At 53.2% G+C, this 12,779-nt stretch overlaps 1 protein-coding gene across 4 annotated transcripts; it reads right to left on the minus strand.

Annotated features, from left to right (window-relative positions):
- Positions 1–1,714: 1,714 nt before the first annotated feature.
- Positions 1,715–12,467, minus strand: GDPD2 (glycerophosphodiester phosphodiesterase domain containing 2). 4 transcript variants are annotated; one of them, XM_058154617.1, is made up of 17 exons: positions 12,311–12,459; positions 11,907–12,141; positions 10,104–10,239; positions 9,399–9,502; positions 9,227–9,320; positions 8,224–8,283; positions 7,901–7,999; positions 7,615–7,708; positions 6,564–6,709; positions 5,351–5,433; positions 5,054–5,204; positions 4,244–4,459; positions 3,815–3,966; positions 3,211–3,358; positions 2,980–3,062; positions 2,472–2,500; positions 1,718–2,130 (listed from the first exon to the last, which is right to left on the minus strand). In XM_058154617.1, exons 3-17 carry the CDS (start codon positions 10,203–10,205, stop codon positions 2,078–2,080), a joined length of 1,614 nt encoding a protein of 537 aa, XP_058010600.1. In that variant the 5' UTR covers positions 10,206–10,239; positions 11,907–12,141; positions 12,311–12,459; the 3' UTR covers positions 1,718–2,077. The 4 variants fall into 4 exon arrangements, with proteins under 4 accessions (XP_058010603.1, XP_058010602.1, XP_058010601.1 ...); XM_058154619.1 differs by having other exon boundaries at positions 1,716–2,130; positions 2,472–2,497; positions 11,907–12,462; XM_058154618.1 differs by lacking the exon at positions 11,907–12,141 and having other exon boundaries at positions 1,717–2,130; positions 12,311–12,467.
- Positions 12,468–12,779: the final 312 nt, after the last annotated feature.

Genomic DNA, 12,779 nt, shown 5'->3' on the forward strand with positions numbered 1-12,779 from the left:
TCCATCTTGTACTTCCCATTTACAATTTCCAAGAGAAGTTTGGCAGGGAACAGACGGGTCTACGCTGGAGATCACGAAGGGAACTCTCTCTCTCTGTGTGTGTGCTTCAATCTAAATGCCGGCTACTGGGAAATGAATGTTGGCAGGAACTGAGCTCGTGAGTGGCAATGTCTGGTTTCTGCTAGAATATCACGCAGTCTGGGCGGCCTGGGGTCTTGATTGCAGCCAGGCCCAAGCAAAGCAGTCTTGGGGTGTGGGGGAGGGTCACAGGTGGGTATCTTCAGGCAGACATTTTTCCAGGGTCTCCTCATGGCCATCCTGGGGTCTGCAGGGGGCATGAGAGACCTCGGCCTCTCGTAATAACCAGCTGCATCCTTTTGGGTGCCAGAACGGTTTCATGCCGGGGTGGGTGGGGGAGAGCTTAGCTCAAAGCTCTGCGTTGTTTCAGTTAGGGAAGTTCGGGATTCAGTGACTGACATTTTCAGTTCCAGAGAAATGATGGGGATACCCCAGTGTTTCTCTTCTGGACAAACTGATTCTCCTGAGGAATTGGAGACCCCTGCTGGTCAAGGATTGCAGTGCAGGAAAGATTAAATAGCCCTTGGAAAGAGGAGCAGGGGCTATCACTGCCCTAGGAGTTATTGGCCATCATGGCAGCAGCTCCATGCTTCCTTGGTGGTTTGTGGGTTCCTGGGCATCATTCAGGATAACGGAGCTGCCCACCTCATGCAGTGGGTTTTATTCCTGTTGGGAGGGCCGCCCGGTGTGAGCTGGAAGTTGGGGGTTTGCAGCCATGCTTCACGGCTCAGGTGAGGTATAACCTTGGCCATTGTGCCGAAGTGTGGAACCTGCTTTGTTCTGGCAAAGTTCTTGGTGCATGCCGGGAGCTCTCAGCTGCATCAGCATGTTCTTGGGGCAGGAGGCACTTTGCCAAGATGGATTTTCCTGTTTTCAGGATTCCATGTAAGCTAGCTTACCCTAGTGCGTGTGTGTGTACATTTTATCACTATAAGCAGTTTGCTTGCTCTCCCTCTTCGTTTTCAGGTCCTTAATTTTTCTAATTAAGTCTGAATTACCTAAATGAACTTTCTCCGTCTGATCATGAGTTAATAGATTGGCTGATACCGTTTGAATGCCGTGCTGCTAAATATTTCTTAAACAAGGAGCATTCTTTCTTGGAATAAGGAGATCACCTGTCACGAGGGATCTCGCCCAACTAGAGTTTTCCCCAGCAGTTTCTGTAAAGCTTTTGACCCCAGTCCATTTTAAAATCAATATGAATTCATTTCCTGTAACATCATCACCGCTTGCAGCAAAAGAGCTGTTTTTTTAAAAAGTGAATTATTAACACATACACAGAAAGTAGCATTTTGTTCCTAAAAGAACCCACCTGGGGCAGCCTGTGGCACTTGCTTGCTGGGTGTTGTTTTGCATGCTCTGCGGTTGAACGTGGTTCTTGGAAAACCTTGGGGCTGAACCTGCAGTCTGACCCACTTCCACACGGGAATGAGCGCAGCCGTTGGCTCCCATGTGGGGTTAGCATACTTTCTCCACCCTGGAGCCTTTGAACCCAACTAGACTGCCAGAACAGGCTGGGCAGGAAGCTGCAAGAGGTGCGACACTGAGGCAGCTGTACATTAATAGGGTGTCCCCCCCCCATCAGCTTTATTTGGGCCCCCTTGGAGAGGAATAAGTGTTCACAGCAGATCTGGGTTTCCCAGCCTGTACAAACAGCTTTATTGGGCACTTACAAGATCCCCCCCCAGCCCCCCATCAAGAAGAAAATGTGTCCCACAGGAGAGTCGGTAGCTCCCTAATTCTGTCCTGAGGCTCTAACAGTAGTTCCAGGATCCAGGAAGGTTCCGGGTTCGGGTCTCCAAGAAGAAACACAGTTTCTAAGCTGCTCGCTGCTCCTTTTGAGGGCTGTGCAATAAAGGCCCCTGAAACAGATCCCAGCAGCCGCTGCCAGCAAACACCAAGGACAGGCTGTTCCCAGAGAAGCATTTGAAAGAGGAGAGTCCTGCCAAAAGTAGCAAGGGGGGGAGGGCAAAGCCCGGGGCTTCTGGACACTCCTGCCTCACTCGGACAAGAGGCTATGGATCTTTGTCAGGAGTACATCAGAGCTGGAACCTGCAGGAGGGAGGAAATGCTTATGAGGGGCTGGCCGACTTTTGCTGGACTCGGCTGCGCCTTTTTTCGGGGCACAGGAGAGGTGGGGCTGTACAGATGAAGCCACATTTAGGGAAGCCACGTTCCTTCAAGGAACAGTGACCCTTGCTTGAAGCTGCTCATGGAGACAAGAATGGAGGACGCCAAGGAATATGCGGCCCTCCACAAAGCTTAATTTCCCCAAAATGTCTGTGAGACCCTTTCCCCCTTGGTCGCCTGTGCAGCTGCTGTGTGCCAAAATGGCATTTTGTTTCTCTAGCACAGAGTAGAAATACCCAGTTATCCCAAAGTACCAGCTTTACCTCTCGAGTCCTTTTTCCGAGACCATCTTCTGTAAAAGAGGGGAAAACCTTGTGTCAAAATTATGTCCAGTGAACCTCTCGGCACCTGGATGGACAGCTGGAGAGCAACCTTGCCCTTTCTGATGCTTGTGACAGCTGGACTAGGTCATGCGGTGCTCCACCCAAGGGCACAACAACACTTCCCTCAAAACGAAAAGACCCATCCAAGAAATTCAAGTCCCACAGAACCCAGGTTTTCTCAACCCTGGCAACTTTAAGACGTACGGTCTTCAACTCTGGGAATTGAACCCTGAACCTAGAACTTCAACTCTGGGAATTCTGGGTGTTGAAGTTCACACATCTAACACCAAGTATAGACCTAACCTCTAGGCGCATTGGCAAACCTCCATAAAGGTGATGGTAGCGGCCACACCCCTTACGTGGGAAGACACAACTACAGAGCTTGCAAGCTGGAAAAAGCCCTATTATCTGACTTGAGATTCCTCATCTCTGTTCGCTTGGTACTCACTTCAGCAGCAAGAAAGCCGAGAGAACCAGCAGGAAGGACACACAATCTGTCACAATCCAGATCATTTGATAGGTGGCACGAGGCTGGGAGAAAGACAAGATGGCACATCAGGGTGGGCTGCTCCCTGGAAGCAGGGATGGACAGCTGCCTGGCTAAATCCTTTCTCCCAGGGAGTCAGAGTGGGCTGTAGCAGACCGAGCCATAGCCCCCCCTCGCCCCCAATGGTCTTACCAGTAGCCAGAGGGGCTGCTGCATCTTCTGTAGCACCTGGCAGGCATTGGTGGTGACTGAAGTAGTCCCAGCACACCACAGGACGGAGAAGAGCCACGGAGCATTTATCACAAACAGGTTGACCGAGATATTGTTACGATGGTATTCCCTGCAGAAGGGGGCGGTTGCCAATAAAGTGGGGGGGTCAGTACCAACCCATAATAGCACAATTTGCACGGAAGGGCTTGAGGAAGGCTGCGGCTACATCCCAGCCTTTGGGAGTCTGAAGACTCCCTATGCAACAAGGACCTGAAGTTGACACAGTCTTTTGTTGGTTGCTTTGCAACTTTTGCTAACTGCTAATTGAAGGTGGGGTAGAGGGAAGTTATGTTGAGCCCCTTGCTCTGCTTGTGCCCTCCCCATCCCATTTGTTAATTGTGGCGGGAGGAGCTTCAGAGATCTTTGCTTTCCATACCGGACACATTTCCCAACTATCTGCCTTCATAAAAGCTGAGCTGGGATTAAAAGATAGTTGTATAAAGCCCCCCCCCACTTCCTCAGATATGGCCAGGATGTGCCCTGACCTGACCAAGAAAGTGCTACCACCGCCCCCTCCAGCTCGAACCTGATTTCTGTGCTGCTCAGTTTTTGGTAAGCCAGGTTGACTCGTGGTAGCCTTCTGGTCTTGTTGTCCAAACTTTCAGGGCCATAGATGTGGCGGAACCTGGGTGCCCACTGTCTCACATTCTTCCGAAACTTATTAGGCAGCCAGAGGATCTGGGTTGGGGAAGAGACAGGATGTAGCAGGGCCAGGAGTATCTCCAGTTCTAGGACCACAGTGGCAGGTGGACGTGGCTCCAATTACTTGGAACTGGAGCAGATCTGACTTCGGTCATGTTCCTTTTCAGGCTCACGGATTAGAGAGGACAGGGAGCATAAGGCTGTCCCGAAGTCACATTTTCAAGGGGAGCCTCAAAGTCCTTTTCCCCAGCCTCATAAGGTCTCCGCGTGTTTGGGTGCTGCTTAGAGTTTTCTCACCACAGGGAAAACTCACCAGCTCTTGGTCGATGCCTGATTTGAGGATGGTCTCCACTGTGATGTTGACCAGGCGCTCGTAGTGGGGGTCTTCCAGTGGCATCAGATCAAACATGACAGACACCTGGTGCCTCTTGGCCTCTGCCAGCAGCTCCTTCAGAGACGGAACGCGCTGCCTCCTGGCCTGGGCCGTCTCTTCCTCTGAAAGGCTCCAGGCTGTGGAGAAGGGATGCTTCTGGCAAAGGAAAGGGAGGCGGTGAGCCCAACGGCTGTATAGCAACCCGGGTTAAACCACACACTGGGATTGGATGGGCTACTGGACTCTCCATGCAAATCCAGCTTCTCGGAGTGCATCTGAGGTTGTCCCATCACTGAAGAGGTTTGGTCCCAACACCCCTAAGATGCGATTTCTGATAGAAAAGACCTGTGGATTTGCCAGAGGGGAGACCCCCCCCCTCCCCAATTGTTAGGTGCGAGTAGCAAGAAAAATGAGACAACTATTAGTGGAAGAAGAAACTCTCGGAGGCCAAGAGTTCAGGAGAGCATGGAAGGTTCTTGTCATGAGCAAGGACCTCCGCCACAATGCCCTTCCTGGGTGGCGACTTGCTTTTGTGCGGGTGCAGAAAACTCCCCTTGTAAAAATGAGGACCCAGGCCCCGTTCCATCCGCTTTCTGACCCCGACGTTCCCTAACAGGAATTCTCCACAGAAGTCAAGGTGGTTCACGCCCTCGCCCAAATCAGCCAAATCCAGATGAGTGAGCCAGATGTTCAGCCCAACCAGTCCTAATCAAACCTTGTTTGGATCAAGGGGCCCCATCCTGCTCTCACCTGCAAAAACCAGCTGCCAGCATCCAGCTGCTGCAGCTGCGTCCAGTTGAAGGTGGTGGACTTGGCGTGGGCTTGGGTGGGGAAGACCTCCTGGACATTTGTGGTCCGTAAAAGGGTCTCATCATGCATGAGGAAAGGGATCCCATCAGCACTGGAGTGAGAAAAGAAGGAAAAACCTGGATCCTGGACTTTTCTTTCCTGTCTGGGGGATGAAGCAGCATCTGGATTGGTGCCTCCTGAATTTCCACCCTGCCAAAATCTTCCAACAGGGCCACGGCTGTTCAGCCTGTCTCTTACCTCACCCGGACATCCGTTTCTAAGACACTGAGGCCACAATTGATGGCCTTCTGGAAGGACATCATGGTGTTCTCTGGTGCCAGCTGGAGAGAGGGGGAATGAAGGTGAAGCAGGGGTGTGTGTGTGTGCTTGGGATCCCCCCCTCTTGAGACCCCTAGCCAGAGCCTGTGGCATAGCTCATAAAATTATCTGCCACAATGTCCTACCTGTCAATGACTACTTCAGCTTCAACCGCAACAATACATGAGCACACAATAGATACAAACTTAAAGTGAACAGCTCCAAACTCAATTGCAGAAAATATGACTTCAGCAACAGAGTGATAAATGCCTGCAATGCACTACCTGACTCTGTGGTTTCATCCCAAAACCCCCAAAATTTTAACCTAAGACTGTCTACTGTTGACCTCACCCCATTCCTAAGAGGTCTGTAAGGGGCGTGCATAAGAGCACCAGCGTGCCTACCATCCCTGTCCTAATATTCCTTTTTACTTACTCTTTTCATGTATTCAAAATACATTTATACTTTTACCTGTTATCTTATATATGATAGACAAAAAAAATCAACAAACAAACAAACAAAATCATCTTGCAGATGGAGCAATTCTGACAGGTCAGAGGGCTCTTAGGAAAAACAGGTGGAGGGGGGACATCTTCCTAATGTCTTAGCGAGTTGGCAGTGACCTTGAAGGTCTTGTAGTCCAAATCCCTGCACAAGGGGAGACTCCATACCATTTAATCCAAGAGGAAAAGGCAGAAAAATCCCAGCAAGGCTAGAAAGTCAGCATGGAAAAGCTGCTGCAGTTTCAAGGACACATCTGTCTTGAAACAGGCCTGCTGTGTTCAGGAGGAAGACCTCCAGAGAGCTTCTCCAGCCTGGTACACTCCAGATATGTTTGGCTTCAACTCCCCCCAGCCCCCCCCCCCCCGTACAGACATTGAGATTATAGACAGTGAGCTCTGACACATCTGGAACAGCTGGGGAAGATAGCTGAAGACAGTTCCCATTTCCCCCAAATTACAGAAACTCATCCAGGAAGGTGCCCATCATCCAGCTGGTGCTCCACTGTTGCATACTATAATTCTCAGTGACCGTGATCAGGAGAAGCGCTCAGACATTCCAGCTTCTGGAAGGTCTTCTGCAGGGTCTCCCTCCTGGGAGCCTGGCCGGCCTCATTCCAGGGTCAGTGTGGAACGGAGGGGCAGGGACTTACCATGGGAGCCCCACGGTGCCCAAACAGAGCTGGTTTGGGGGGAAGCTGGCTCTGCTCCAGGAAGCAGGGCGAGTCAATGCCCAGTGGGGCCAGGTATAAAGCCAGCATTGCACCCAGATACAAGACCAGGAGAACCCCACGGAGTGCTGCAGCAAAACAAATTGAAGAGGGCCCAAAGCAGTCAGTGGGGCCCCCTGGTCCCCTTGAAGTCATCTACTGAATCCCCACATCAGCCGTCTGCCAATGATGAGAGTTGACTGCTCTTCATCTCTCTATTAATCCTAGGAATCTTTTCTCCCTGCCCGGATCCCTAGTGTAGTAGGGTGTGAAGAAGGCGGCCTTGAGTTGAAGTACAGGATTCCAAAGTACAGGATTCCAAATCAGGGCAGCCCCAACAGAAGGCCATCCAAATTCTGACCGAATGCCTGCAGTCAAGGCACCAGCCCACCATCTCCCCCTGGAATTCGCCCCAGGAGTTCTGCTCTTGTGCTCAGGAAGGTTTTCCTAGCATCCAGCTGGAATCTGCCAGCCCACAATGTTTCTCTCTTTCAATGCTGCCCCAACACTTTAAGGAAAAAAAACTCCATCACACACTTGGGGGCCCTACATCCAAGACCCCCAACTTCCAGGCATTGCTTTAACAGCTCAGGAAGAAGCTGTGCCTGTGTGTTAGGGTTCAGGTACCCAAGTTCACCTTGGAACAAGCGCCTGAGGGCTGAGCCCAATAGTGGGTTTCAAATTTTTTTACTACCTGTTCTGTGGGTGTGACTTGGTGGGCATGGCATGAGGATACTGTAAAATCTCCATTCCCACCCCACTCAAGGGGAAGGTTACTGCAAAATCCCCATTTCCTCCCGATCAGCTGGGACTCGGGAGGCAGAGAATAGATGGGGGCGGGGCCAGGCAGAATTTTTACTACCGATTCTCCGAACTACTCAAAATTTCTGCTACCGGTTCTCCAGAACTGGTCAGAACCTGCTGAAACCCACCTCTGGCTGAGCCCCAACTGGGCTTTCATAAGGAACAATCCCCCATCCCCCACCCTCAGTACCTGCATGGGAGAGGCGGTAGAAGCAGGTTGCTACTGGCCAGGCAAGCATCGTCAAGCCCGCCACGGCTCCAATGTGCAGGAAGGGGCCGGTCGCCTGGCAGGACACAATACAAGGCGGTTGGCCTTTCCAAGGGAGCTGCAGTTGGCACTGAGGGAAGGCTGGCTCAGAGAGGCCACAGTTCAGAAGCTCTGAGTCCACCCAGGATTAGGGAGAAAAGCAGCTGGGTCAGGAGGGGGCTCTACCCCCACTCCCTGAAGGAAAAAGGGCAGCCCGGGCTTCTCTTACCTGTAGAGCGATGTGGGCACTCTCCCATTGCTCTGACCACTGGATTTTCAGCCCCACAAAAGCAGCCACTGCTATGAGCAGAGTCAGGATCAGAAAGCCCTGGAAGAAACAGAGACAACACCTTCAAGGTCCAGGAAGCCACCCAAAGGACCCTTGTCCAGGAAGGGAAGGAGGCCCTCTGTGGGCAAGACCCGCTGGTGTTGTGTTGGCAAGGGACGATCAAGCGGAGGGCACCCCAGGGAGGCCTCGGAAGCCTTCCACTCAACGGGGACCACGAAGAGAGCTTCTGCCCGAGGAGAGGAAAGGAGGCAAGCAAGCCTTACCTTGTGCAGCCAATGCAGCTTCAGGGGCTGGTGGCACAGCTGTAGGCAGAGTGCCAAAGTCTGGGATGAAAAGGAAGGAAAAGCTGAATGCCCTCCCTCCACACAGCTGCTTGGGGCAAGAAAACCTTTAGGAGGGGAGGGTGGGATGGCCTCGCTTGGAAAGACCCTGCATTGAGGCGGAATTGATGCAAATCTCACCCTTTTGGATGTCTCAGACAACCCCATTCCCTCAGTCCCGGGTAGACCAGTCAAGGTGGGTGAAGATTACCACACGCCAAAAAAAGGAAACATCTAAACCTGACTTACAAAATGAGTGTCCCTTTTCTTCTCTGCCTATTTAACCGCAACTCTCCAAGCCTGAGATGCCCAAATGCTAACCTCTCCCCCAGTGGTAAAATCCAAATTGTTTTTACTGCCAGTTCTGTGGGCGTGGTTGGTGGGCGTGACTTGGTGGATGTGGCAGGGGAAGGATACTGCAAAATCCCCATTCCCACCCCACTCTGGGGCCAACCAGAGGTGGTATTTGCCAGTTCTCTGAATAATCAAAATTTCCGCTACCGGTTCTCCAGAACCTGTCAGAACCTGCTGGATTTCACTCCTACTCTCCCCTCTTCTGTCTTCTGGGGGGTGGGGTTGCCCACCTAAGTCTGTCCAGTTTGAACTGGAGAAATGTGGTTGCCCATTCTTCAGAGTGAACCGGTGCTCCAATGCGCCAGTATAGGATCAGCCTCTCGATATGGCCGAGATTATTCTGTGAGATGCTGCTCTGACTCTCCTCCCACCTCTCCCTCCCCGTGAATTACTGAGTCCAAATTGGGGGGGGGGTCAGAATTTAGTTTATAGCATAGAGATATCCTGAAATCCTACCATACCATCAGCAAGGGGGGGGGGATCGCGATACAGAAACTCCCAGAACCAGGGAGCTTCACCCCCTAACCATTGCAAAATCAGGTCAGGAGGGGAGGGGGCCATGGGAGGAAAGATGAAAGGGGGGGTTGTTTACCAGCAGCAGAGAGGAGTAGGTGACCAGGGTCGCCGTCACAGAGAGCATCACCACTGACCAGTCCAGCCACCATTCTGTCTTCTGGAAGATGAACCTGTGCGGGGAGGAGGGCAGATAAAACTTACCCAAAGGCCAGAAAGAGGCACAATGGCAGGGGGGGCCTTCTACTCACTCGTTGAAGTTGTGGAAATCGTTGAGTGTGACCAGGGCCACGTAGAGCCAGGCCAGGGCAAGAAGGCTGATGCAGAAGAGCAGGAAGAACCAGGCATAGTCACACTGTGGAGGGAGCAGAGGAGGGGGCTCAACCGACACTGCCAGCCTGGGATCCCACCTCCATGTCCAAGGGGGTTCAGGTGGAGGAGCCGAATTCTCCCAGCCAACCCCACTAGCCGCTTCCCCCAGTGGTGGGTTTCAAATTTTTTGACTATTGGTTCTGTGGGTGTGGCTTGGTGGGCGTGGCAGAGTAAGGATACTGTAAAATCTCCATTCCCACCCCACTCGGGGGGAAGGATACTGCAAAATCCCCATTTCCTCCCAATCAGCTTGGATTCGGGAGGCAGAGAATGGATGGGGGCGGGGCCAGTCAGAATTTTTACTACCGGTTCTCCGAATTACTCAAAATTTCCACTACCGGTTCTCCAGAACTGGTCAGAACCTGCTGAAACCCAACTCCGGCTTCCCCCCTTCTGGCTGCAGAGGGGCAGCAGAGGAGGTGCCACCCCAGGGGGGAGGCATCTTCCGCCCTTCGGTGCTTTCCATTCAGTGCTTTCCAAGCGGTTAATCAAGACCCAGCTGATTTGGGGGACCCTGAAAGACAGGAGGGGTCTGCAGGGAGTGGCTTCCAGACGACCCTCCCCCCACGTGAGCGTGCACACACCTTGCTTGTCTTCCGGCCTTTCTTGTGAGTCCAGTGGCAGCCGAACAGGCCCAGCAGGCAGGGGGTGCAGAAGCGTTGGCAGCCCCCGTTCTCCTTCGCCATGGCCGGTCACGTCTTGGGGAGGAGCAACCCCGCCCTGCAAGGCAAAGCAGGCAGAGCTTGGTGGGCCTGGCAGGCAGGTGGTCCTGGGGGGAGACCGGCAGGAGGCGAAGGAAGGAGACTCCACAGACCTTCCCCCTTGCTCATTCATCAGAATCCTGCCCCCCACCGCCTGTCCCCTTGGCTCTTTCCCATCAGCTGCAGGGACAGTCTGGTGAGCGCAAGATCCCCTGACTCATCCTGCAGATTCCAAGAGGAGCCGATCCCAACCAGGCACGGAAACCTGTGCAACCTGGCCAGGTGAGCCCTGCCCGGCCACCCCACCCCAAGGCTGCAGGTTGGGGCAAGCCTGCTATGCACGGAGGCACTTTGGAAAAGCCGTTTAACCCGCCATCTTCTCCCAGGTGGGGAAAAGGGAAAGTGGAAGGGAAAAAACTCCCACTGGAAATTCTGGCTTGGGGGGGGCAGCCTTTGGCGAGGGAGCCCAGCCTCTTTTGTGCCCGCAAAGGAAGCACCGGGCATCATCCTTACCCTGCCCCTGGAGGAGAGGGGGGGGGGCAGGGAGGCGCCTTCCTGCTGTGCCCTAAACATGCTTGCTTTAATTCCCTACGTCTCATATCACAAACCAAATTATTAATATTTTGCTCGGATGAACTCTTGAAACATGGATTCTTTTTCCAACCCAGAGATTAAAACTAGTAAGACTGGTACAGGCAACCTGAATGGTGCTGCTAAGGCTAGATCAGGTCTCCTTCTGCTTTACTGCAGTGGGAAGCCCTGATTTTTAAACCACGATGGATGCTCATTAAAATCTGCCCAAGTTGCAGAGGACTGAAGCATGGCCTATGTATGCAGCACCCACTCCAAAGCGGGGACCTCCAAACTTGCCAACTGAAAGACTTGTGGACTGTAACTCCCAGAATTCCCCAGCCAGCATGTCTTGGGGAGGCCCAACACCCACCAAGGGCAGCTTTGGGGCAGCCCCGGCAGCCCCCTCCTCTTACAGATGGGCCTGTTAGGAGGGCCATTGGCAACAGCGTGGGTGGGTGCCAGGTTCTTGCCAGGGTTCTTTGCTGCAGCTGGCTCAGGAGAGGCTCAGGGAGAGCAGCCCAGCTCAGCAGTGAGGATTGCGGACCCCCCCAGGAGCCCCTCAAGCCCTGCAGGTGTTGCATGTGCCAAGAAGTGGGTCAGAAGGTGGGGGGCACAGCAGCAGCATTCTTCCCACGGAAGAACCCCTTCAAGGACGGCGCCACAAAAGCATTTGCAGGGGGCCTCCCGCCTTGCCCGGGCCTTTAGACCCGGGGAAGGGTTGTCATGGCGACCACCAAGGCGTCAGGCCTTAGTGCACAAGGACAGCGAAATGGGGGCTGGGGGTGGGGGGAGAATTTGGCTCTGCAACTCGAAAGCAGCCGCCGCCTCCGTGCCAAATGATCGTCCTGCAATGCCGGGTTTTTTTTTTAATTGGGGGGGAGGCAGACCGCCCTGCCCCCGCCCCCTCAGACTTTATAGAAACTTGGCCGGAGCCCAGCCGCCTTAGCTGCAAGGACCCTCGCGCAGTTTGGCCGGGGGGCGGAGGGAGGGGTTGGCCGGGGGACGGGGGGCTGCAGCCTGGCCGAACAAAGCTTTCTCTCCTCTGAAGATGCGCCACTCGGGCTACTTTCTTGGGCCTTTTAAAACAACTTTTCCCGAACTTTCCAACTTTACCTTCCTGCGGAGAGCAACCAGGTAGGATCCGGCCAGAGTCGCCTCTGGGGCGGCAGAGGAAACTGCTCTCCCGTCCCTGGTCCAGGTCCGGGATAAACGCTCTTCGTGGCGTAACCGCGACTTTGGGAACGTGAGCAAACTCCCAATTTTCTCCGGGAGAGACCGAGGGAGAAGCCGCGCCGCTGCTCTCCGAAGAGGAAACTTTTCCACCGGATCCCAACAGCTGCTGGTTCGCCTCGGCGAGTAAATCGGGAAAGGGGAGCAGCGCAGCTCCCCAAAGGCTCCCAAGTGAGATCTGTTCCCCTTGGCTCACCCCCTTCCTGCTCCTGCCCCCATCCCGCAAGCCCTTCGCGCCCTCCCTTTGGCGCGCCCGTCGCTCAGCGGACGCCTTCCAGGTCACTCACCTCGGCCAAGGTTCCAGTCCTCGTGGAGGGCGGGAGCGGGGACTCGGCGCTTTTCCTGGCTTCTGTTGCTGCTGCCGGCTCCCTCCTCCTCCTCTGCTCTTACCTGCGGGGCTCCTGACTTGGCATCCCGCGTGGGTGCCGCCTCGACTCTGCGTTTGTGTGTGTGTGTGTTCCTCTCGTTTCCTCCACTTGGAGCTCAGCCTTCTGGCATTTAAGCGCCCGCGTACTTGCAAGGCTGGGTTAGGATAACAACAACAACAACAACAACAACAACAACAACAACAACAACAACAACAACAATAATAATAATAATAATAATAATAATAATAATAATAATAATAATAATAATAATAATAATAATAATAATTTAATTTGTATACCGCCCTTCTCTCGAAGGACTCAGGGCGGTGAACAGCCACAATAAAAACAAAAAATCAATAAATACAATACTGATAAAACAATAAATAAA

The sequence above is a fragment of the Ahaetulla prasina genome, chromosome 11 (genome assembly GCF_028640845.1).
Source record: "Ahaetulla prasina isolate Xishuangbanna chromosome 11, ASM2864084v1, whole genome shotgun sequence".
Classification (NCBI taxonomy): domain Eukaryota; kingdom Metazoa; phylum Chordata; class Lepidosauria; order Squamata; family Colubridae; genus Ahaetulla; species Ahaetulla prasina.